The sequence below is a fragment of the Sciurus vulgaris genome (assembly GCF_902686455.1).
Source record: "Sciurus vulgaris genome assembly, chromosome: 1".
NCBI lineage: Eukaryota > Metazoa > Chordata > Mammalia > Rodentia > Sciuridae > Sciurus > Sciurus vulgaris.
In genome coordinates, this window is record NC_136461.1 from 116,825,805 (window position 1) to 116,851,296 (window position 25,492).

Below are 25,492 nucleotides of genomic sequence, written 5' to 3' on the forward strand. Positions count from 1 at the left end.
GGAGATCTTCCGGAAAGAGGAGGGACCTGCCTTCCGGCAACCTTTCGGACAGAGGCGGAGTCTTCTGCCGAGGGCCTTTCGGAAGAAGGCGGAGCCTATCTCGCATCAGGACCAGTATGACTGGCACCTGCATCCTTAGCTCCGAACATCCCTGGAGCATCTTAAGCGAGGAGGGCGCAGCTGGCAACCAGGGATCGGACCGTCGCAGGGGACGTCCGCCAGATACCTTCCCCCATCCCTGACCTACAGCGCTACAGCAGCACCTCGGTATATTAACTGGGGTTCCCAGAGTTGTTCTGACCATTACGAAAACATTTATAGCAACAGCCTCTGATTACGACATGGCTGAGATCACCAATATCCGACCTAGCTTTGGTAAGTAGAGTCGGGAAACTAAGCTTGAGGTGGTTTGAACCGTTGCAAAGCCAAAGGGCCCGACAGTGTGCTGGGACTGAAGCCCAGACAGAGCTTTCAAAGTGCCAGCCCCGCTAGGATCGGGCCTCTGGTGGTGGGTACCGGGTAGTGGACAGCGTCTGAACTTAAACTGTCGGCTGCAGGGGCTGGCAAGGCCAGAACGACACCGCGGGCGGGGAAGTCCTGGGTGCTAAAACCTTGTATGGTGCACTGTCAGCACTGTTGGAGGTGAGAAACTGCGATCGTGAGGACACAATCCTTCTGGGGGAGGAAAGGTGGGGTAGGCCGAGCCCTCCCCCTTGGGGCACGCAGGGCGGTGCCCCTACCTCCCCCTCCCACTTCTAAGGACTGCGGGGGAGGGAGGGTGCAAGGGGGATGGGGCATCAAGATGGCAGCTTGGAGGCTGTGGGCTGTGTGGCTGGCAGCCAGGGGAGGCGGCGGCCTCTGGTGAAAGATGGGTGCGGGGGTGGGGAGCAAAAAGGAAGCCACTCCTTAAACCGGTCAGCTGGATGCTGGGTCTGGGAGGGAAACGGTAACCCTGCAAGATCCATTCTGCATCGTAATGGTGGGGTCCGACTGATGCTACCAAATGGCGCTAGGCGCTGCTGGACTGGGGGATGACGTGATGGTCTATTTCTGGCCTCCTGGCAGCGCCTAGGCTCTCCTTCCGAGGGCCTTTGTTCCCTGTTTCCCTGGGCTAGCTTTTCAAAAAGGGGACTCACCCGCTCTGGTGCTGGCGGGGTGCGTTCCAGGCCTGAGGGGGAGGGGCGAGAGAGGCCCAGCTCTGGGGAGGCCGCTTTGTGTACCAGAGAAAGCATTACATCATCTCAGAGCGGCTGGTCCCGGACCCAGCCCTGTGAGCTTCAAGATCAGTTTTACACTCCCTAGGGCAAAAAAGTGGAGTAGAAAATAAAGAAGAATGTGAGAGAAAGACAGGTTGAGAAGCAAGTTTTTTCCTCTGTTGGGAATTCCTCCAAAACATACTAGGAGAGCAAACTTATGCTGTGCTTCCTGGTCAAATAAATAAATTAAATTGCCTTGCTTCTTCCTCTATTCTGCTGCTGTTAGATTGGGGAAGCGACTTAGAGTTGCTGCCCCATTAAGAACCTTCCTGTCCCTTAGGGTTTCTATCCCTCAGACTTAAGGTTTGAGGCATTGGATTTCAGTATTTAGGATAGGCACATGAACCAGATAGAAATGGCTTTTCTCACTCCCCAGTAAGAGCTATATGGAAATGAGCAGAATCTAATATGTTCTATCCCTCCATATAAGGAAGAAGACATCAGATCAGGGGAAATAGCCAAATAACAGATTTTCACACCCATTTACTGCTTGATCCCATCTATTCCACATGGCTGAATCTTTTGATGGTATTTCTTTCTTTCCTCTTCCCTTTCTACACCTCTATCCTTTCAGTCCTAAGTTTCTAAAATTGCAGTCACTTTTTGTGATCACATGAGCAAGCCATGATGTCTTCCTGCTCTTTTTCTTCTTATGTCCTGTTTCCAAAATATGCCTTTCTCTAAGCACAGTTTCAGAGTCCTTGGAAAAGTAGATGATGTAGAATATAATAAAGTTACTTCCATTAGAGGGAATATTAATAGAAAAGTGGAAAATATATATCAATCTTTTACATACTACATTTTATTTCATCTTAAAAAATACCTTCTGTTGTAGGTATAATTATATAACAGATAAGGAAACAGGCTCAGGAAGATAAAATAACTTGGCTAAAGTCAAAACAAACTAGTGAGGTTAGTGCTTAGGATTTGAATCATGTGTAATGCCAAAGTTTATTCTCATTTACTATATTATGGCCTAATAGACAGTGAAGGGCTATGTTTAAGAAAGGAAGTGTAAATAATCTGGTGTGAGCTAGTCATGGTGGCACAAGCCTGTAATCCCAGCAACCTGGGAGGTTGAAGCAGGAGAATCCAAGTTTGAGAATAGTCTCATCAATTTAATGAGGCCCTAAGCCACTTTCCTAAAATTAAAAAAATAAATAAATAAAAAGCTTGGAATTGTATCTTAGTGATAAAGAACCCTTGGTTTCAATTCCCCATACCACCCCCCCCCCAAAAAAAAAAAAAAAAAAAATCAGGCCTGATCAAAGATGAAGTAGCTAGAGTAGTTGAATTTGACCCAGATGTGTCTGGTAATTCTCTTGACCCTTACAGAGGGAGATCTTCTCCATAGAGATCTGCTGCTTCTGGCTTCTTCACAGCTCATTGAGTACTTCATTTCAAACACTAGCATTAGGTGGATACACCAAGCCAACAGTAAATTATCCATGACCTTGAAGGACAAAAGAAGCAAGCAGCACAGGTCACTAAAATGTACAACCACTTTAAATCACTCACTTCAGTCATTAGTACCAACTTCCTTTCCCACCAAACTATTGACTAAAGCAAGACAGAGGGCTTTGAGTTTCAACATCTCTTATTTTTCTAGTTCATTGCCTTGGGTGTTGGGGACACAGGCCGGAGTTAACAAATACTGAAATGGAGAAAGTAGGGCAAAGGTGGGAAACAGGATGAGGGAGAGCACCTGGATAATTCATACCCGGATTCATCTGTTTGTCTTTCTCTATCTAAATTATTAGACTCTTTTTCATCTCTCTTTGCCACCTTCCCTCCATTTCCTCAAAAATGTGGATGCATTTAAGCAGCAGTGAATTCCCTCAATATCCCAGAGTAAATCTATCTATACTAGTGCCAAAAGGATTGCACAGATGTTTCCCAATCTGGACCTTTAGAATTCCTTTTCAAATCCTTCTCAAAAAATATACCTTTCTTGTGGTAGAGCTGTAGCTTAGTGGTGGAGTGCTTGTCTAACATGTCATGTGCTAAGGCACTGGGTTCAATCCTTGGCACCACATTAAAATAAAGGATAACCTACAACTAAAAAATTTATCAATATATATATTTATTATATAAATATTTATATGTGTGTGTAATATATATGTGTATACACACACACATATATATAAATACCTTTCTTTATAGTTGCCTGCTTTTCTCTTTTTACAGAAGCAATTAGTGTTCAGTTTCGCTAAACAGTAGAAAGCAATTTGTAGACTGGAGTTGTGGCTCAGTGGTGGAGCGCTTGCCTAGTATGTGTGAGGCACTGGATTCAATTCTCAGCGTCACATATAAATAAATAAAATAAAGGTCCATTAACAATTAAAAAATATTTTTTAAAAACTTTATTTAAAAAAAAAAAGCCATTTGTAGGAAAGCCTCTGATTGAGGAATGAAGAGCCACTTCAGATTGTGGCTGTTCTGATTGACAAACAGAATCTAATCAGTTGTTCAAATATTTACTGACCTTCTATTAGATGTATAAGACTCTGAGGGATTCAAAGATAAAGCAAGTATTATTCCTGCTTGCCCTCAAGGAGCTTGCCACTAAGGTTGCCTCCAGTTTTTGAAAACTCCCTGAGGCAGGAGGATAACAAGTTTGAGAACAGCCTCAGCAAACTCCCTGAAAACTCCCTAAACACTGCGTATTTTTTTATTTCATATTTTGAGATGGAACACTATTATTATTCAGTATGACCCTGAACATGGACTTACTCACCTTGATTATCTTTGTTAATGATGGTTTAAGAGTTGGGGGGTGATGCTCAGTGGTGGAGCACTTACTTAGCATGTGCAAAACAACTCAAAGAAAGAATGATACATTTTACTCCTTCGATATATTACTGTTAAATGTAATCCCTTCTTTTATTGGTTCCCAACTTTTGTACAGCCATGGAATGTTGAGGTAGAATTTCTGAGACATCTAGTCCAATTCCCCATTGAAGAAATTCCTTTTAAAAATGTCTGACCAATCATGATCTGACTATTTGTTTGAAATTTTTCTATTGGAGAATTGCTGTCATCAGACAATACAGGTTATTGTGAGGCAGTTCTTTGTTTTGTTTTTTTTTTGTTTGTTGTTTGTTTGTTTTGGTTTTTAGTACATTAAGTTTGGACCCAGGGATACTTTACCACCGAGTTACATCTCCCAGCCCTTTTGTTTTTGGGACAGGGTCTCCCCTAAGTTGCTGAGGCTGGTCTTGAATTTGTTATCCTCCTGCCTCAGGCTCCCAAGTCACTGGGGTTACAGACATGCACCACCACACCTGGCTGTGAGGCAGTTTAATAATAATTTGACGCTTTCACTGAGTCCAAAATCTGTTTTCCTATAGCCTGTGCACATTGGTGCTGTTCCCGTACTTGAATGTAACATCAAAGCCAACCCTCTTCCATCAAAATGTCTAAAATAATTTTAATTAAAGATGATTATATTCCTAGATAGCCCAGCTCCAGTTTCTTCAATTTTTTATTTGATATAGTTTCTAGGTTTTTACTATAGTGATTATCCATTATGTATTTTATGGACTTTGGTATCAGACAGACTAGAATTAAATCCCATCAGTGCCATTTTTTGGTATGTAGCCTTAGACAGATTTCTCGATTTTCAGATTTCTTAAAGAGTAGAAATATTAATGGTCCTATTCAATGAGTTCTTTGATTCAGCATGTCCCTGGCAGGAGCATGATAAATGCACATACATACACACACACACACACACACACACACACACACACACACACCAAAAAACTGCAGTTTTATTATTATCTTTCCTATACTGAATGCTCTATATGTCTTGTGACCAGTGCAGATGAAATTGATAACTACCCCTTGTGAGATCTGGACATTGTGCTTATAGTACAAGTTGATTTAACCTAAATTTTAGTCCAAGCCTCTGATCATCAAAACTGCTAAGTCATTTTGTACCAACTTTATCAGGTGAGGTTATTGCCAATAGGTAGGTTTTTAAGTCTAAGTAAAAATTTATATTTATCCCTGATGTGCAATCATACTGACCTCATCCTCTTTTTCTAATCTGTGGAGGTAGTTTGAATAAACTAAGTTGTTCACTGAGCACTTACTATGCTCCACATGGTTCTAGGACCTGAGAATATAGGTGAACAAAACAGGCAATGTCACTATTATTAAACTTATCTAGCAAGAGAAGACAGACAAACATAAGTCAGGGTAATAAACACTATGAAGAAAATTAAGGAGAGTAATAGGGATATCATCTCACTTGAGGCAGACAGGAAATGCTTCTCTGATAGGTGGGTTTGAACAGAGTCCTGAAATAAGTGAGGTAATGAGCCATGCAGATGCCTAGTAGAAGGATGTTCCAGGAAAAATATGGAATATGCTGGAATCAAGTTTATTTCCTTAGCTCTCCCTGCCTCCCAAGTCTTTCTTAAGTAAGGTGAGGGCGGGATTGTGGCTCAGTGGTAAAGCACTTCCCTAGCATGTGCAAGACACTGGTTCAATTCTCAGCACTACAAATAAATATATAAATAAATGTCCATTGAAAACTAAAAAATATTTTAAAAAAGTAAGATGAAAGCTACTAGTCCTTTCTAGAGCTTTAAGGCCAAAACCCAATTTGCCTTCAGTGAACTTGAGATAGGGGAAGGAACCCAAACTTAATTATCTAAGGCAGGGTTCCATATTTGTTAGAAAGAGGACAAGAGGAGGGAAAGTGAAGAGAAAAAGATCCGTTTCTCATTAGCTATTTGTTCATCAAACACATATATAAATGTGCCTGCTGTGTATTTAAGTGCTGGGGATACAGCCATGACAAAGCAGATGGAAAGTTCTGTTCTCTTGAGGCTACATTTCTAGAGAAGATAAAAACAAGAAATAGTAAAATTATGGGTGGTATGTGTATTTATTTATTCTTACAGATGTATTTTTGCTTGCATGCACGCACGTATATGTGAGCAATAATGACGAGGCATGTGAAAAATTAAACAGGACTAGGAAGTGTGGGTGTTGAGGGTGGAGAAGGGTTGCACTTTTAAATAGGGTAATCAACACTGGGGGTGCAGCTCAGTGGTAGAGTGCTTGCCTAGCATTCAAGAGACCCTGGGTCAGATCCCTAGCACAAAAATTAATTAATTAATAATTAATTAATTAATGGGGTAGTCAGGGAAGGTCTTGCCTGAAAAGGTGACATTAAGATCTGATCTCTTTCCCAGCAATCCCTAATTTCCTTTCCTATTTTAAAATACTTTAAGTTATCTGGAGTTGACAATTTTGGAATATATTTTGAAAGTATGCAGACCCAGAGTTCTTTTAATTCACCCATCCACTTCTATTGTCCCTTGGTACCCCTATCAAGACATCTAAACTTAACTCTACAACCTTCCCACACACCCTGACAGTCAACACTGGATCACTGTTTGCAAACCTGTACTGGGTGCTATGGAATGTCCTCCTAAAACCAAAGTAGCAGCTCATGCCCTTGTGTAACAGTCGAGGTGAACAGGTCACAGGGAAAAAGGTGACCTTAGAATACATACAGAGCAGCTTTATGGGAAGCACAAATCAATATTGATCAAACTAAGGTCTGTAACTACTGATGAGAAGATCAAGAAAAGAACAGAGACAGGTGGAGCAACTTCAAAGAAAGCTAAATATTTCATCTAGGTTTGGCAGAAAGATAGGCGTGGATTGAATGGAGAGAGTGGGGTGAAGGCATCTTTAAGAGAAGGGAGAAACTCCAAAGCCAAAATGAGCACAGTCTCCTTTAAAGTTAGGTTGCAGATTAGCTTGACTCCAGCAGAGGCACTGAGCAGGGGGCTCTGGACAAGGGGTTGTAATCCACCTGCTTTTGACGTAATCTCTGGTCTCTGCCTTCAGATGTGTCACCAGTGTGGTGGCTGGCCTCATATGGGGGCCTCTGTACTGGTGGTGTGTGTGTTTCGGTGACTGTCTTTGTCTGGACATGCTGCCACCAGCAGGCAGAGAAGAAGCACAAGACCCCACCATACAAGGTTTATTCCATGCTCAAAGGCATCAGCATATACCCGACAGAAACCCTCAGCAACAAGAAGAAAATCATCAAAGTGCGGAGAGACAAAGATGGCCTGGGAGGGAAGGTGGACGCGGGGAACCTACTGGTGGATGCAGCAGAGGCTGGCCTGCTGAGCCGAGGACAAGGATCCTAGGGGGCCTAGCTCCGGATCTTGTATAGACCAATTGCCCATCAAAATGTACTATGGGGAAGAACTGAGGAGCCCTATTACAAGCCTGACCCCCGGGGAGAGCAAAAACCACCTCTCCATCATCTCCAGAGGAGGATGTCATGTTAGGATCCCCTCACCTTCTCAGTGGACTATAACTTCCCCGAAAAAAGCCCTGGTGGTGACAATCCAGGAGGCCCATGGGCCTGCCAGTGATGGATGACCAGACCCAGGGCTCTGACCCCTACATCAAAATGACCATCCTTCCTGACAGCGGCATCGAGTTGAAGACCAGAGTGCTGCGGAAGGAACCCTGGACCCCGTTGTTTGATGAGACCTTCACCTTCTACGGCATTCCTTACAGCCAGCTGCAGGACCTGGTGCTACATTCCCTCGTCCTCAGCTTTGATCGCTTCTCTCAGGGATGATGTCATTGGGGAGGTGATGGTGCCATTGGCTGGGGTGGATCCCAGCACAGGCAAGGTACAACTGACCAGGGACATCATCAAGAGGAACATCCAGGTGATGAGGATGGAGTAGGTTGGGGAGGGATGGTGGGTTGGGGAAACAAGATCTCAAGGGGGAAAGGGAAGGGGGATTGGGAAAGATAGCAAAAAGAGGCTATAAAGAGTTTAACCCAAGTTCTTGGTTATCAAGATAAGCAATAGTCAAAATAGAACGGAGGGCCCTGGCAGATTAGTTCCTCCAAGAACTGGGAATGTAGCTCAGTGGTAAAGCATTTGCCTAGCAAGTGTGGGTTCAATTCCTAGTACTGAAAAAATAAAACAAAACAAAACAAATATTTAATTATTTGAAGAAGCAAGTTCCAATAGCACAATGCACTCCACTTTCTAGCTTAGAAAGTAGCAATGAGGTAAGGTGCAGTGCAAATGCCTGTAAGTCTAGCAGTTGGGAGGCTGAGGTAGGAGGATTGCAAATTTGGAGACCACCCTCAGCACTTACTAAAACCCTGTCCTCAAAAAAATAGATAGGACTGAGGATATAGCTTAGTGGTAAAGCACCCCTGGGTACAATTGCTAGTACCAATAATAAATAAATATTTTAAAATTTTTATTTAATCTAATTTCATACCAGGAGCAGTATGGATGCTTCTTCTGGGACATAAAATATGAGTTAAGTTTAAACTTAGCCATCCAGCTTTTTTCTGTCTCTGGCCCCTCTCTCTTTAGTGTTTTGTTTTGTTTTTGTGTTTTTATGGTGCTGGGATCCAACCCAGGGCCTTGATGCTAGGGCAAGTACTCTGGCTGTCACTATGAGCTATACCGCCCAAGTCCCACTAAGGCCTGTAGATTTGAAAATTGAAGTTCAGGAGGAAGTAGACTTATAAAAGATTTTCAGGGGCTGGGGAGATAGCTCAGTCGGTAGGGTGCGTTCCTTGTGAGCACAAGGCCCTGGGTTCGATCCTACACCCCCCGAAAAAAAAAAAAAAAAAAATTTTTCAGATTGAAAATCTGATTGAAGCCCTGCATTTTGTTCTTACTCATAACATACATATTGTCAGCTCCTGATTGGATCCATGGGGAAGTTCCCCTTGGCCAGTTTAAAAATCACAGGCCTGGTTGCCCTTGCCAACCAGAATGCTTCTGAGCTGTTTCCTTTCTGTGACTTTTCAGAATGTGATCAGAGAGCATAAACTCACTATGGGCCAAAGACAAATGGAAAAGCATCCCTTGTGAAGAAGAAAAGAAAGTGCCTGCTAAAACATCAGAAGACTCTGCTGTCTTGAACTAGGGGTTTGGTTAGTGGGAGAGTGCTTGCCTAGCATGGGTGAGGGCCCTGGGTTCAGTCCCTAGCACCACAAAAAGGAAAAGAAAGAAGAAAAAAGAAAACCTCAGTCATCCAATACTGTAGCCATTAGCATGTGTCTACTTAAATTTTAACTTAAATACAATTAAAATCTGAGTTTCCTCTGTCACACTAGTCATATTTCAATTGCTTAAGAGGCACATGTATGCAGTAAACTACCATACTGGACAGTCCAACAACAGAACATTGCTACCATCATTGGACAGCACTGATCTAGAAGGAATTTTAGTAGTAGGGATTGAACCCAGGTGTGCTTTACCACAGAGGCCACATCCCTAATTCTTTTATTTGATACAAAGGATCTCCCTAAGTTGCTTAGAATCTCCCTAAATTGTTGAGGGCTGACCTCAAATTTGTGATTGTCCTGCCTCAGCCTCCCAAGTTACTGGAATTACAGTTATACACTCATCTCTGGAAAAGAATTTTGGATTAATTTGGCTGCTGCTCCTCTCTATTTGCATGGAAAAATAAAATGTTAACTAGGTTTGATGTCTATTCTGGTGCCATGCTTTGAATACTGAGTATCTAAATACTTAATATAAAGTCTTTAGAATATAATTCGAACTTTACATATAGAAAAAGGATAGATGAGGGGGTAAGGAAAGTTGGTGTAAAAAACAAAGAGATTTTGTGTGTCAAAGATTCTGGGGGCTGAACCCATACCTCATGTATACAGTTTTATTTGTAAGAATAACATTAATTACAAGATTATAGCTTAGCTTTCCTGATTACTTGTTTAAAACTCTGTTTTTCTAAATCATCCACAGTAGCAAAATCTCTCAATCAAAATGTCTATGTTCCTTTGGAAAAGCAGACAACTTCTAGTTACCCTTTTGATTGTTTTCGCCCCTAAAATAACTTCTCAAGCACCTCTTCTCCCTCTGATTCCCTCCTTCACTTTGGGGCCATTTTACTTGGGCAGAATGCCCATCCCCACTCAGCTGCCCCTTTGTGATGCCCAAGTCTGCAGCCACCACCTGAATCTCCTTCCATTCTGCAGTGAAGGCTAGACCTTAATGTAGTCCCCCCCTCCCCCCTTTTCTCTTTCCACCCAATTCCCATTCCAAGCAGCACTGTCAATGGCTCTTTCTTTTGAAAAGAGCCATTGAGGGCTGGGAGAGAGGCTGTTTCCCAGCGCCTGGGCCTAGTGAGGCAAAGACCCTTTGGGGGGGGCAGGCAAGCAGAAAGACAAGGGGGAAAAAGGGTGTTTAACCATGCCTGACAGTTTCTGCTCTCAGAGGGGTAGGCTCCTTCCTCATCATTGAGACAGAGGACCAGGAGCAGGGACCCAGAAAAATGCATTCAGATGAAAGAAAGACTAAGTGAGGGTAAGTCTGTTTCCCTGTAATTAGCAGAGTGGCCTCTTTCAGAGTGATACTCTAGCCACAGTCTGCCTAAGTAAACCTTTCTCGGGCCCTGAAGCTGAGGGGCCACCTCCACCCTAAATCACAAAAGAAACAAAACCTTAAGGTTCAACAACATCCCCCTTTTCCCTCCCCTTAATACACATATGTAACAACTCTTTTTATGTTCCTAGAAAATTGACTGTTCCTTTTTCTTTCTCTCTTTTCCATCTCAATAGCTAGACTGGATGACCTCTAAGGTCCTTTATAAATCTTGAGATTTTAAGAGCCCTCTCATTCCCATGACCATTGTCTCAGGTCATCAACAGACTTGAAGAAATTCAGAGCAGTCTGATAACTTTCTATTATCTACTTTGTCAATCATTTCTTTCCCACTGTTCCCCTCTTTACCCGCTAACCCTCTCTGTGACACCTCCCTTCTCTTAATAGGGGATTTATTATGGGATAGAATGTTAGAAAACAAAGTTGTCATCTTAAAAAAAAACAGTTCCAGGCTGCAGATATAGCTCAATGGTAGAGTGCTTGTCTAGCATGCATGAGGCCCTGGGTACAGTGTCATGTACTGAAAATAAGTAATAAGTAAATAGATAGATAGATAGATAGATAGATAGATAGATAGATAGATAGATAGATAGATAAATTTTTAAAAATTAGTCCCAAGAACCAACTCAAATATATTGGGCATTATAGTTGATACTGTCACCTCCCTACATGAACAATCAAGAATTAATTCTTTTTTAGAGAGAAAAGTAGAGGGAATGTCTCATTATTTGCCCAAACTGGTTTCAAGTTATTCTTCCTTCTCAGAATCTGGGAGTAGCTGGGACTACAGACACATATCATGTGCCCAAGTTCAGGTTAATTTTTGAAGCTTCTTATATCTTTCTGTATATTTATAATAGATAAAAGTGTGCTCCCAAAGTGATCCCATTAGCTTTCATCATCCAGCCTCGAAGGAGACTAAGGCCCGGAGAGGAGAATTATTTGCTCAGAGTCAGGCATTTTTCAGACAGTGAGAAATGATGACCAGTCCTGAGCTTCTTTAAATGGACCACAGCTGATCAGGCATGGTGGCAATCCACCAGTAATCCCAGTGACTTGGGACACTGAGGCAGGAGCAAGTTTGAGGCCAGCCTTGGCAATTTAGGAAGACCCTGTCTTAAAATAATAAAAAGGGCTGGGCATGGTGGCACATACCTGTAATCCCAGCAGTTTGGGAGGCAGAGGCAGGAGGATCCCAAATTCAAAGCCAGCCTCAGCAATTTAGCAAACGCCCTAAACCACTGAGACTCTGTCTGAAAACAAAGCATAAAAGAGGCTGCAGTTGTGGCTTAGTGGTAGAGCGCTCACCTAGCACATGTGAAGCACTGGGTTCGATCTTCAGCACCACATAAAAATAAATAGCAGTATTGTGTCCATCTACAACTAAAAAATATTCTTTAAGAAAGGGCTGGGGATGTGACTCAATGATTAAGCACCACTAGATTCTATCCCTGATACCAAAAAAAAATTTTAAATAAATAAATAATGTCTGAGGGTATAGCTTGAGAACAGAGTGCCCCTGTGTTCAATTCCAAATACAGAAAGAAAAAAAAAAAAAAAAAAAAGTCCATGCTTGGGGTAGGGGTTTGACTATAAAAATGTGATTCTTACAATTCTCCACCCAGGTATCTTTGGAGGAAGAGAATTAGGTTCCTTGCTATGAGGGGAGAACCCTATACAGATCAGAATAAGACTTAATGGTTCAGAGCAGGTCTAGTTGATGTTCACCAGAAAAAGCAGACTTACTCTTGGCTACAGTAGGAAGGATCGGGGGTAGACATTTGGAAACTGCACCCCTAGGGATCACAAGTATAAATGACTAGGGAATACCAGCATGGGTCAGATGAAATAGTCCTGCCCGTAAGCACTGGTAGGGAAAAATGAGCTTAGGAAACCTGGAGTCTGGAAGGCTCTGGTTGTGGGGCTACACAGGCTCAGATGTCTTGTCTGGGGCTTCTCCTAGGAGATATATTGCTCAGGATCCCAGCCCTAGCTTATTCCTCATAAAAGAATTAATAAAGTGGAAAGAAACTTAGCTGTTGCCAAGAACCCCTGGCAGTTTAGCAAATGCCATTGTCTAGCCGCTCTGTCCAGTGCCCTGGATTTGAGACTGTTTTGTTCCCAGCCCAAATCAATCCCTTTCCTTGCCAGTCTTCCCAGCAGCAGCCTGGCACGAAGCCATCTTCCATTCCCAAGCTTGGACCACCAGTGCATGAGCTATGTGGAGGAGTCAGGCTGGTCAGTGGCTTTCCCAGGTTTGAGGCTACAGAGAAGGGTGTGCTGGAAAAGACTCACCTGCAAGACAGATGAAGGCAGGGAATGGAGCACAGAGCTGCTGTAAAGGGGTGTCAGAAAGGGAATGGGTGGCTGGGGTTGTAGCTCATTGGCAGAGCACTCGCCTAACATGTGTGAAACACTGAGTTAAGATTCTCAGCACTGCATAGTAATAAATAAATTATATAAATGTCCATCAACAACTAAAAATTTTTTAAAAAATAAAGGGAATAGGGGTGGCAGAGCCCTGAGGAAGAGATGGTGAACAGAAGGCGGAGAGTGGGATGGAACAAGTCACTTTCTCAGTCTCTATTCTTTTGACTCCAGCTTCAGAGGATGCAAGGATCCTGCAGTGTTGAATCTAGGATGTCTCATTGTAACCTGGCATTGAACCAGCACCCAGTTTATGCTCTGACCGAATGCCTCTAATATTTTTCCAAATTCCTGGACTTCCCTGGCCCCTGGGGGTTGGATCTAAGTATGCCAGGTGGCAGTGGAAGTTTCTCAGGGCATGGCCAGTTGACTACAGTGGGAAGGAGCCTACTACACAGCAAGAGGCAAGAACACAAACCAGAGGGTGTGTTTCCTGCTTCCCCACCCCACAACCCTGGTACAGTACTATTCTTCAGTGGACAAACCTTTCTGCTGGTCTAGGAGCCTCTTCTGTCCATTTTCTGAGTCCTCTGATGCTCTTCGGAGTCTGGAGTCGGCTTGCAGGTTGGAAAAGGACATCAAGACAGAGTGGTAGCATCTATAGGCAAGGCTCTTTTCTGGAAGACCTGCATTTGTTTTTCAGTGGCCTTATCTAACCTCCTTCTCCACTGATTCAGGGTTCCTTGATCTTCCTTCACTTTGTCAAACAAAATATAAACATCTACAATCACACATAGCTCCCAGGTATCAAACTTGGTTAATAATAGATATAATAGTAATGATCACAACTTATTGAAGGCTTACTATGTGCTAGAGAGCCTGTAAATTCACCCATTTTACTTTATTTCTATAAGAAACTGAGGCTTAGAGAAGTTAAGCAGCTTGCCCAAGGTTGTTTAGCTGGTGGAATTTGGATTTAGACTCAGTCTGACTACTTCAAAGTCCTCACTAATAGCCACTTAGATTTACCCTGAAAAAGGAATAAAACTCTAAGTATAAAATTTTAGCCAGAGCTAGGTGTGGTGGCTTATGCCTGCAATCCCAGAAGCTCAGGAAGCTAAGACAGGAGGATTGAGAGTTCAAAGCCAGCCTCAGCAAAAATGAGGCACTAGGTCATTCAGTGAGACCCTGTCTTTAAATAAAATACAAACTAGGGCTAAGGATGTGGGCTCAGTGGTCAAGTGTCCCTGAGTTCAATCCCCGGTACCAACCCCCTAAATTTTTTTTAATCCAGGCATAATGACACATTCCTGTAATCCCAGCAATTTAAGAGCTTGAGGCAGGAGGATTGCAAGTTCAAGGTAGCCTCAGCAACTTAGTGAGACATTGTCTCAAAGTAAAAATACAAAAGGACTGGAGATGTAGTTCAGTAGTAAAGTGCCCCTGGGTTCAGCATCCAGTACCATTAAAAAATAGCAATAATAATAATAATATAAGGTGCTGGGGCTGTAGCTCAGTGGCAGAGCTCTTGCCTAGCACTTATGAGGCACTAGCGTTCAATCCTTAGCACCACATAAAAATAAACAAATAAAGGCATACTGTCCATCTACAACAATGAAAATTAAAAAAATAATAATAATAAAATAGAGGCTTAGAGGGGTTGGTAATGCAGCCCATTGTCACCTAGTGGGAAATTAGTAAGCTATAAGTGAAGTCAGGCAGTCCAACTCTAGAGAAAGCCCAATGCTTAACTGCAGTACTAGTCTGCCTCTCCAGTTACTAAAGAAATGAATGATGAACTAGAGTGGGAGGATGAAGAGACACTTCCTGTATTCCTCAAATTAACCTCCAACCAATGTTGGCCTAGTGGCAAAAGAGGGAGAGAAGATGGGGTAGAATGCTTCCATCCTCTTTCTAATGCAAACAGGGGAAAGGAGGAAAAGGAGAGGGGAGAGGCATATGTGGGCAAAGGCTAGGGGCTGGACGGGTAGAAGCAATTCATTAAATCACAAATGTATAAAGTACTTATAAAAAGGCAAGAACATGGCACTATTTATAACCCCTACATTTGAGTTGGGAAAGTGATCTGAGGGAAAATTACTGAACTATGTTTTTGTTTTGTATTGTTATTGGTACTAGTGATTGAACCCATGGGTGCTTAACCATTGCTACGTCCCCCAGCCCTTTTTATTTTATTTTGAGACAGGGTCTCACTAAGTTGCTGAGGCTAACTTGAACTTGCAATCCTCCTGTCTCAGCCTCCCAAGGCCCTGGGATTACAGGTGTGCACTACTAGGCCCACCTGAACTATTTTTTAGAGTTTCTCAGCAGTGAGAAATAAGTTCAGTGGAAGAAGATCACATATCATTTTGGAGAATTATTAGTCCCCAGGTCCCTCTAGTACTGTGGGTCCAGCCTATTCCAGGCAAACTGGACACAGCATCTGTATGCTTACCACTAAGTGAAATTTTAGAAGTAATCTTGATCAGTCTGCTCTTCTCCCACAGAAAGTTGCTGTGGTGTGTGTGTGTGTGTGTGTGTGTGTGTGTGTGTGTGTGTGTGTTACTAGATACTGAGCCCAGGAGCACTCTACCTCTGAGCTACATCCCCAGTCCTTTTTATTTTTTATTTTAATACAGGAGTTCAACTAAGTTGCCCAGATTGGCCTTTAACTTGCAATCCTCCTGCCTCAACCTCCAGAGTTGCTGTGATTATAGGTGTGTGGCACTGCACATAGTTAATCTGTTTTTACTCAATCTAAGCATTCTGGAAGAAGGTGACAGATCTTTGGGGCTTGGAAGAATACAAAGAATGCAGTTTGATAACAGGGAGATAATATTGTCCCAAATTTAACTTATGCCCTAAATTCCTCCTTTTTATTTATTTTTTTCTTGTCCCAGCCTCATTTCTATTTCCTTAGCCTGTTACAGGTACCTCCTTGATCTTCCCCTACTTTAGTTCATTCTCCAACTTTCTCTAAAATCATAGTCATTTTAATAAAATAACAACTTAGCTGCTTTCTCTACTTACAGACCTCCTCTTGCCTGTGAGCTACAGTCTCTGCTGTTTTGTCAATGTCCCTCCAGCTTCTCGCCCTAGTGTAGCTTCACCCACCCTCCCAAGTTCTGACAAGCTCCCCAACTTCAGGCGCCCTCACCTCTCACCATTCTCTGAACACAGCGTACCCTTTCAGGTCCCTGCCTCTGGGCTGTACATGATCTCTCTGCTCATCTGTTCATTGCCTCACACTCCCCCCGCAGTACTGGGAGTTAAATCCAGGGGCACTCCACTACAAAACTATAATCCCTCAGCCCTTTTGAAAACTTTTTAAGTCAGTGTCTCACTAAATTGCTGATGCTGGCCTCAAACTTGTGATCCTCCAACCTCGGCCTCTCCAGTCGCCAGGATCACAGGTTTGTGCTACTGCACTAAGCTGCCTCATACTCTTTTATCCTCCATCATCTCAGCCCAGACATCAGCTGAAAAAGTCAACCTGTGTCTTCCAGCAATGTCAGCCTATTCTTCTTGCCCAGAGCACTTAGACAGGCTTCCTATTTTTCTGACATGTACATGTTTTACTTGCATCTGTCTTCTACTGCGTGCATTACTCCTGGGGAGCAAGAACTGAGTCCTATCAGCTCTGAATTCCTAGCATGTAGCATGGAGTTAAGTATCCAAATGTGGTTCAAAATGTTAAATGTTAAGGGTGAGTCGAATATGACGGTGCACACCTATAATCTAGCCACTCTGGAGGCTGATGCAGGAGGATTGCAACATCAAGGCCAGCTTCAGGAATTTAGCAAGGCTCTAAGGAAGTTAGTGAGATCCTGTCTCAAAATAAATAAAAAGAACTGGGGATGTAGATCAGTGGTAAATCCCCCCTGGGTTTAATCCCTAGTATAGATTGATAGATAAATAGCTATAGATAGATAGATAGGAAGGGCTGGGAATATAACTGAGAAAGCACTTGTCTAACCTGCAGGAGCTCCTGAGTTCAATCCCCAGTACTGTAAAAATAAAAGGTAAATAAATAAATATTCTTCAAGACAGAGGGTTTCCCCTTCTTAAGTTCAGAATATAGCCTAGAATAAAATGTAAAGATATGAGAACAAAGATGAAGGGGCTAGGTAAGAAGGCAACTTGGAAAGTGTACTGAAGTGCACACACTGAGGCAGGTAGAACAGGTGTGGGAGGGGCTGGGGATATGGCTCAGCTGGGTACAGTGCTTGCCTTGGATGCACAAAGCCCTGGGTTCAATCCCCAGCACCAAAAAAAAAAAAAAAAAAAAAAAAAAGGTGTGGATATTCACCTTGCGAAATGGAGGAATAAGCTTCAGAAAGTACAAGGCCTTGCCTAAGGCCTTATGGTAAGTGCAAGGTTAAAACTGCAATCCCAGTCTCCTGCCTCCCTACAGAGCTCTTTTGTTCTTTCTTTTTTTCTCTCTTGCCTTCTTTGCTGAGGATTGAACCTAGACCTTGTGTATGTTAAATCTTGCACCTACTGCTGAGGTATACACCCAGCTGTAGTTTAAAAAATAATTTTTTTTTTTTTCTATTCAGTGCTGGGAATTGAACCCAGGACCTTATGCATGCTAGGCAAATACTCTACCACTGAGCCACATCCCCAGCCCTTTTTCATTTTTTATCTAGAGACAGGGTCTCACCCAGGTGCTGAGTCAGACTTTGAAATTTGCAATCCCCGCTACCTCAGCCTCCTGAGTTGCTGGGATTACAGGCATGTGCCACAGCACCTGGCAAAACTTTCGTTTATCCATAGAATCAAATGAGAGAATACTATGTGCTGGACACTGTTGTAATTTCCAAATTTGAACCCATTTGTTCCTAATATCCTATGAGATAGGTTACTTGTTTCCCTTTCAAATGAAGTACAGAGGAAAACTGAAGTATAGAGATGTCGAGTAACTTGTTGAAGGTCTTGATAAGAAATAGCACATGCCTCAACTTCCCTAATGTGAAAAAAAATTAAAAAGTTTAAATGTAAATGTAAGTTTGGAATCCAGGCCACTCTGGCCTCAGAGTCCATGCTCTTAACTACTAGGCTATGCTTCTCTTCCATGCCAATGATTTACTTAATATCAGAAGTGATTCTGCTTCCTTTCCCTCTGTGTTAAATAGGGATCATAACATCCTTACAGAGAATGAACATCTTTTCCGTAGACTATTCATCCCTGCCTCTCTTCCCACTTCTCTGCACAACTTCTGTGCCACGCCCTACTCCCTCCTTCTGGATTCTCACTTACTCTTTCTTCTCCCTTACAGAAGTGCATTAGCAGAGGGGGAGCTCCAGGTGTCTCTGTCATATCAGCCTGTGGCACAGAGAATGACAGTGGTGGTCCTCAAAGCCAGACACTTGCCGAAGGATGGATATCACCGGTCTCTCAGGTAGCAGCTATTTACTTCAACCTACTTGTGACCACTGAACCACCCCATAGTCCTTGCCTGTGGCCCAGATATACCCCACATTTCAGAAACCCTTGCTTTTGTCTTTATGTGCAATAGGTTTCCCTAGGTGGGGAGGTGCTTAGGTGAGCAAAGGAGGTATTTACATTTTCCCTAGGCATTCTAAACGGTATACATGCCAGGTGCTGAGTATTTGCTCCAGAAGTCATGACTTCTCCAAAGCACTGCAGGTATTTGTTAATCCCCATGCCCTTGAAAATGCTTCCTGATACTGGAAGAAAATACCCCTTAACTTTCTGATGATTGCATAAACACAATTTGTAGTTTTTTTTTTTTTTTACAATATCTAATGATTATTAGAGTAGATTTAAGGCTCTAGTATTCAGAATTCATGAAATATCTGTGGTAAAAACTACTGATAAAAATCATGTAATTCAGCCAGGTGCAGTGGCACACACCTGTAATCCCAGCAGCTCTGGAAGCTGAGGCAGAATTGTAAGTTTGAAGCCAGCCTCAGCAATTTAGCGAGGCACTAAGCAACTCAGCAAGACCTTGTCTCTACATAAAATATAAAGAAGGACTGGGGGATGTGACTCAGTAGTTGAGCGCCCCTAAATTCAATCCCTGGTACCAAAAAAAAAAAAAGTCACTCAAAGATAAACTTGTTATTAGCCTTATATAATATTGTAACTTCCTTATATCCATCCTTGGATTTGGGGTCAATATCTTAATGACCTTTCCATTGGAAATAACTGGGAGTGGAGGAAAGTGGTGTACAGTATCAGAAGAACAATTTTTTTTTTTTTTTTTTTTTTGTGGTGCTGGGGGATTGAACCCAGGGCCTCGTACATGTGAGGCAAGCACTCTACCAACTGAGCTATATTCCCAGCCCTCAGAAGAACAATTTTATAATTAAGGCATTTGTTGGTATTATTTTATAAACTAAAGCAATACCTTTGCAGCATAATTAAAAACAAAATATTTAACTTTGAAAAAAAAAAAAAAAAAAGGTAGGGGGTTTGACTCCCCAGCACCTCGGGGGGAGAAAAAAAGTTGGGGACTAGGGTTGTGGCTCAGTGGTAGAACACTTGCCTAGCATGTGTAAGGCCCTGAGTTCGATCTTCAGCACCACATAAAAACAAAGGTATTGGGTCCACCTACAAAAAAGAAAGGACTGGGGTTGTAGCTCAGTGATAGTACACTTGCCTTGCCTGCATGAGGCACTAGGTGTTATGAGGCACCATATAAAAATAAATAATAAATGATATTTATATTAATAATATATATAATAAATTATATATATAATAATATATATATATATATAATAAATGATATATATAATAATATATATAATATATATAATAAATGATATTTATATTATTTATTATATTTATACAATATTAATATTATGTGGTTATATTTTATATTATTTATTGTAATGCTTAGTTCTATTTATATATTTACATTATTAATATCATATTTTATTTATTATAATATTTATTTATATTTATAACTTAGTATTATAAATATTATTTATCTTTATTTACTTATTTATTTTTATGTGGTGCTGAGGATGAAACCCAGTGCCTCACATGGGCAAGGCAAGCAAGTATATTACCACTGAACTACAACCCCAGTTCCTAAAAATATTTTTTGGAAAAAAAAAAAAAAAAAGTGCTGCCTTCTGGCTAGCTGGGTGTGGTGGCATATGCCTGTAATCCCAGTGACTTTGGAGGATGAGGTAAGAGAATTGTAAATTGAAAGCCAGCCTCCACATTTAGCAAAATTAAAAAATAAAAATAAGGGGGACGAGGCAGGAAGATTGCAAATGAATGCCAACCTCCATAAGTTGGTGAGGCCCACAGCAGCTTAAGAAGATCCTTCTCAAAACAAATAAAAAGATTGGGGATGTAGCTCAGTGAAAGAGCTCCTCTGGGTAAAATCCCTAGTGTGACCAGAAAGAGAAAATACTTGTAGTACCATGAGGTTGCCTCAGTTCTGATGGAGGAAGTTATTCTGTTCTACTTCTCCTTGGTTTTCTTGGCCCTTTGTTCAAGCAGACAGATTCACGTATAGTGTGTGTACATTTATGGTGCAATCCTGAAGACTTCACTGGGGTAGTCATCAAAGCTATGAATAGCTGAGTCCCCTTCTCAACATGAAACCACCATTATATAAGAGAGGACTGTGTCATAGGCCTGTCTCTCTTTTTCTTTTCTCTTTGGGGGCCCTAGATCCTTATGTCAAGGTGAACGTCTACTACGGCAGAAAGCGCATTGCCAAGAAGAAAACCCACGTAAAGAAGTGCACTTTGAACCCAGTCTTCAATGAGTCTTTCATCTATGACATCCCAACTGACCTCCTGCCTGATATCAGCATTGAGTTCCTTGTCATCGACTTCGATCGTACCACCAAGAACGAGGTGGTGGGGAGGCTGATCCTGGGGGCACACAGTGTCACAAGCAGTGGTGCTGAGCACTGGAGAGAGGTCTGCGAGAGTCCCCGCAAGCCTGTAGCCAAGTGGCACAGTCTGAGCGAGTACTAATCCTGTTCTTCTCACCTCTAACCCTGGGGCCAGGCTGGGGAGAGACGTGGCAGAGAGAGATGTCAGAGAAGCGGACTCAGAACCTCATTTTAGTTGTAGAAGAAAATTTCTTACAAAACAAACCCCACAAAGAACATCCCACATGACCACAGCCGCAGATCTGTTCTTAGCAAAGACAATTTTTTTTTTTCTCCTTTGCAAGGCACTAGAAATTCTTTTGTTTTTTAAATGGGGGGGCAAAGAGAGGGAAAGACCCTTACAAGTCTATATATAACACTGTAACCTTATACTTGCATGTCTAATACAAACTGAAGAAATTAGCCTAATTGCCAATATCAAGTTGCAGATTTTAATCCATGAAAATTGTGTTTTGTGCCGAATCGTATTTGCTGATTACCTGAAATTGGCCTCTTTTTATTATTGGGCTTCTCTGGAGAGTTAACCCCCCTCCCCACCTTGGCAGAAAAAATATTTTTGCTCTTGTAAAGCCTCATGTTTTCATCATCTCCATCTTTTCTCCCTATTACCTCTTATGTCTCTGCTCTTTGGCTGAGATCAAGGTCCAGAGGTCTATAGTAATCCAAAAAACAAAGGTGAGTAGATAAGGCAGGGTTTGCAGGAGAAAGAGTAATTGAAAAGTGGGGGTATTTTTTCTGTTAATCTTCCTGCTATGAAGGGGTAGTTGGTAGTCTATGACTAACTGGCAGCCCCAGGAAAGCACATAAAACTCGTCAGGATTTATCAGGAAGAATTTGGGTTGACAAAACTAGACAATTTCTTTAACAGGAGATTTGGAGCCTTCAAATTCAGCTATAGGAGAGTATCATCCAGCAGATTCCAAATGTTATTTGCAGGTATGAGGACAAGGAATGGAGAAATGAGATGACTGCCATCCCCTTGGCAGTTATATCTGGTAGTGACAGCCATTCCTTGGTTGATGGGTTGGAAGTCCTCAGAGGTTTGAAGAATTACATTGGCCTTTATTTTTCCAGAAAGGCTGACCATGGAGAAGAGTTAGAATCTTCTGAGGTGACTCAAGATGTTGCAATGAAGTAAGTTTTGCTTCACAAAAGGCCCTCAGAAATGATTCTTTCTCCTTGAAATTTTCAATAATAGCTCAAAAAATAACAGTGTGGCTGAGTAATAATAGTAACCGGGGGCAGGCACGGTGGTGCCTATCAACTCGGGAGGCAGAGGCAGGAGGATTGCAAGTTAGAGAACAACCCAGGCAATTTAGCAAATTCCTGTCTCAAAATAAAAAATAAAAAGGGGTAGGGATGTAGCTTAGTGGTAGAGTCCCTGGGTTCCATTCCCAGTACGTACGTACGTACGTACATACATACATACATACATAAAAATAACTTGAATGTTTAAGAACATCCTTTCCCTCAAACAAAGAAGGAACTTCTGAGTCTCATGACATGGCAAAGGAATAAGGGAACCACTGGGCAGTACAGGTTGAGAGATTCAGTGTTGTGCTGAAATTTGAATTCAGGACTCCTTACTCCTTGTGCAGCCATGTTTCCACTGTTGAGACTTTTCATATGGCAGAGGCTTCATTACCCACAGGTGAGCTTAACAAGCAGTACATATTTTTTCCACAATCTGAAGAGGAATGCAATCAAATAAACAACACTTGACCCAGGGCCTGAAAGAGTAACCAAAATTGGATTGTCCACTTCAATCCACAAGATCATTCCTTTCTAACTTGCTTCTAAGGAGGGAATAGAAAAGTTGAGTCTCCATGGACAGGGTGGTATGGTAACATTGCCTTTGTTATTCCCTTAGGTCTAGTGGATTTAAATCCAATCTGTACCCCACACACACCCAATTCTTTTGTTTGGTTTTCTGTTAGCCCATATTCTTGACAATGCAGAGCAGTTCTGTGCAGGCACAAAGCCCACTCTCTGTTCTTGTCCCTGTCATTCCCCCTCCAGTCCCCATAATTCAACTCACTATCTCATCCATCATCATTTGGAGTCACATAGCACTAGTCTTTGTCTTTTAACCCATGGAATGTAAATACTGTATCATACGTAGAAGAAAATAATTTTTGTTTTCTAAAAATGCATTTCAAGATACTTTAATGTAAATTTGGCAGGAGCACTCTGAAGCCCCATTAGGAAAAAATTTTAAATGGTTCCTCTTCATCGCCTTAATGTTAAAGATCAGAAATCACTGAGCAACCCGCTTTGGTTTCCTTCCCAGAAACAATGCAAAGCAACAGGTGGAAGTAGTCTGGTCTTTGCCCTGCTGTGTGTGCCTCTGTAGCTCCTCCTGACTTAGTCTGGGAAAACAGCCTCACCCCACTCCTCTCTTCCCCATCTCCTTGTAGCTTTATTCCTTTCATTCTTTGGGTCTACGGAGCAGTGGATGGTGAGGTGATAGGGGAGGAACCAGTAGTCCTGTAGGCTAGGAACTGCCTCAGTGTCTTTGCCAGAAAAAGGTGAAGAGGTGGACAGTATAGGATTCCTCCCTCCTACCTCAGGCCTGATCCATCATGCCCTGGATTTTGCTGTCCCAAAGTTTCTTAGCTAACTTTGGTTTTCAAATTTGTTCTTTCCAGAGCTAACTGGGAAGGGTGGAGGCAGAATGCCTCTTCTGGAGAGTCAGTTGAAAGACAAGAGAGTCACATCCTACCTTTTGCACAAAGCACTCGTGGTCAGGAATAGGTTAGGGAATGGTCACTTCTGATTTTCCAAGAGCCAGTCCTTCTGTGTATATCTTGATTCCTTTGAGAAGACAAGAGTTTTCTGTAATAACAGAAGTCCCTTCATGAGTTATTCCTTCTTTCAGTTCTCAGTGGAGCACGGCCAAGATGTACATGTTTATGGATAGTGCTCTAGGTATGAAAACAGAACTGGTTTGTGGGACAGAGGTGGCTTGCTCAGGAGAGGGAAAATGCAAGTCCCTTTTGGAAGGCTTTTACCATGGCCACGACAGTGACATTGCCCTCACCATGATCCTTCTCCAAAGTGGTCGTCTTTCTTTACCTTGTGTCTTCTCTTGTAAAAATGAAACAAAAATGAAATAAATGTGTCAAATTAAAAAAAAAAAAAAACAAATGAAAAAGCTAACATGAATTGTGTGAAACTGCATAATGCTGTAACGCTAACCTACAATATGTAATGCTATCTTGTATGTTGAATTTGTTAATGCACCACACCAGTGCAAAATAAAGACTGATTCACATTAAATAGGCACAGTAATGTCAGTATGATTCTCTTGGAAACCGGTTAACTATGAATTAAGTTAACACTGAGACTCCCAAAGTATGTTCTAGGCATGTTTTCCCAAGACCACCTGGTTCAGAATCATCTGGGGCATTTGTTTTAAAGTGCAGATTGGAGCCAGGTGTGGTGGCGTATGCTTATAATTCCAATGACTCAGGAAGCTGAGTCAGGAGAATTGAAAGTCTGAAGCCAGCCTGGACAATTTAGCAAGACCCTATCTCAAAATAAAAAATAAAAGGGTTGAGATGTAGTTCAGTGGTAGAGTGCCCCTGGGTTCAATCCCCAGTATGGCACTTAAAAAAAAATAAATAGATCTAAAAACTCTACTTAGCCTTCTGGCTACTTGGCTCAATAGGTCCAGAACTAGATTTGCTATAGAAAATTTGGGATAAGTTTTGGAAATTCATTAAATTGCCCTTTTGTTCAAAGCCTAGGAACTGGTAATTCACATCAAATTGTTATATGAAACCTCAATCTAATAGAAAAGTTCTGACAAGGCCATGAAAAGGGACTATTTTTCTTCCTTCCCCTCTGTCTCACTCCATTTCTATTTCTACACACACACACACACACACACACACACACACACACACACACCTTAGAGACAAGGTGGTCTTGCTAAATTTCCCAGGCTGACCTTAAAATCTCCTGCCTCAGTCTCCAGAATAACTGAGATTACAGGCATGAGCCACTGGTGGGTGCTTTTCTGTCTCTTGTGCTTTCTGTTCTGGGGCTTGAACCCAACTACCTCCACAGCTCATATTTCCTTTTTTGTTTTTGTTTTTGTTTTTTTTTTTGTTTTTTTTTTTTTTTTGGTACTAGGGATTCAATCCCTTGGGTTCACCCAAGGATGCTTTTTATTTTTGGAGACAAGGACTCACCAAGTTGCTTAGGACTTGTTTAATTACCCTGAACTTGGAGATCCTCTGGTTTCAGTCTCTCAATTTGTTGGGATTACAGGTGTGTGCCACCATGCCCAGTCCTAGCTCATATTTCTTAATTAACACTTGAAATTATACATATTTATGATATACGGCACAGTGTTTCATAATATGTGCACATTGTGGAATGGCTAAATCAAGCCAAATAACATCATCTTGCATTATTTATGCATTAGTTATTATTTATTGGTAATGAGAACACTTAAGTTCTCAGCAATTTTAAGTGTACAGTACATCATTATTAAATATAATCATATTATACATTAGCTCTCTTGAACTTAATCTTCCTGAGATATTATATAC

At 41.9% G+C, this 25,492-nt stretch overlaps 1 protein-coding gene across 1 annotated transcript; it reads left to right on the top strand.

The window, feature by feature from the left end:
• Positions 1-24,130, top strand: SYT11 (synaptotagmin 11). Its single transcript, XM_079105047.1, is given in 12 exon segments — positions 1-375; positions 7,128-7,414; positions 7,416-7,535; positions 7,537-7,584; positions 7,586-7,612; positions 7,614-7,652; positions 7,654-7,869; positions 7,871-7,972; positions 18,330-18,344; positions 18,346-18,429; positions 18,431-18,479; positions 20,705-24,130. Coding segments are annotated over 12 exon segments (1,332 nt in total). The 5' UTR covers positions 1-341; the 3' UTR covers positions 21,016-24,130.
• The last annotated feature ends 1,362 nt before the right edge of the window (positions 24,131-25,492 follow it).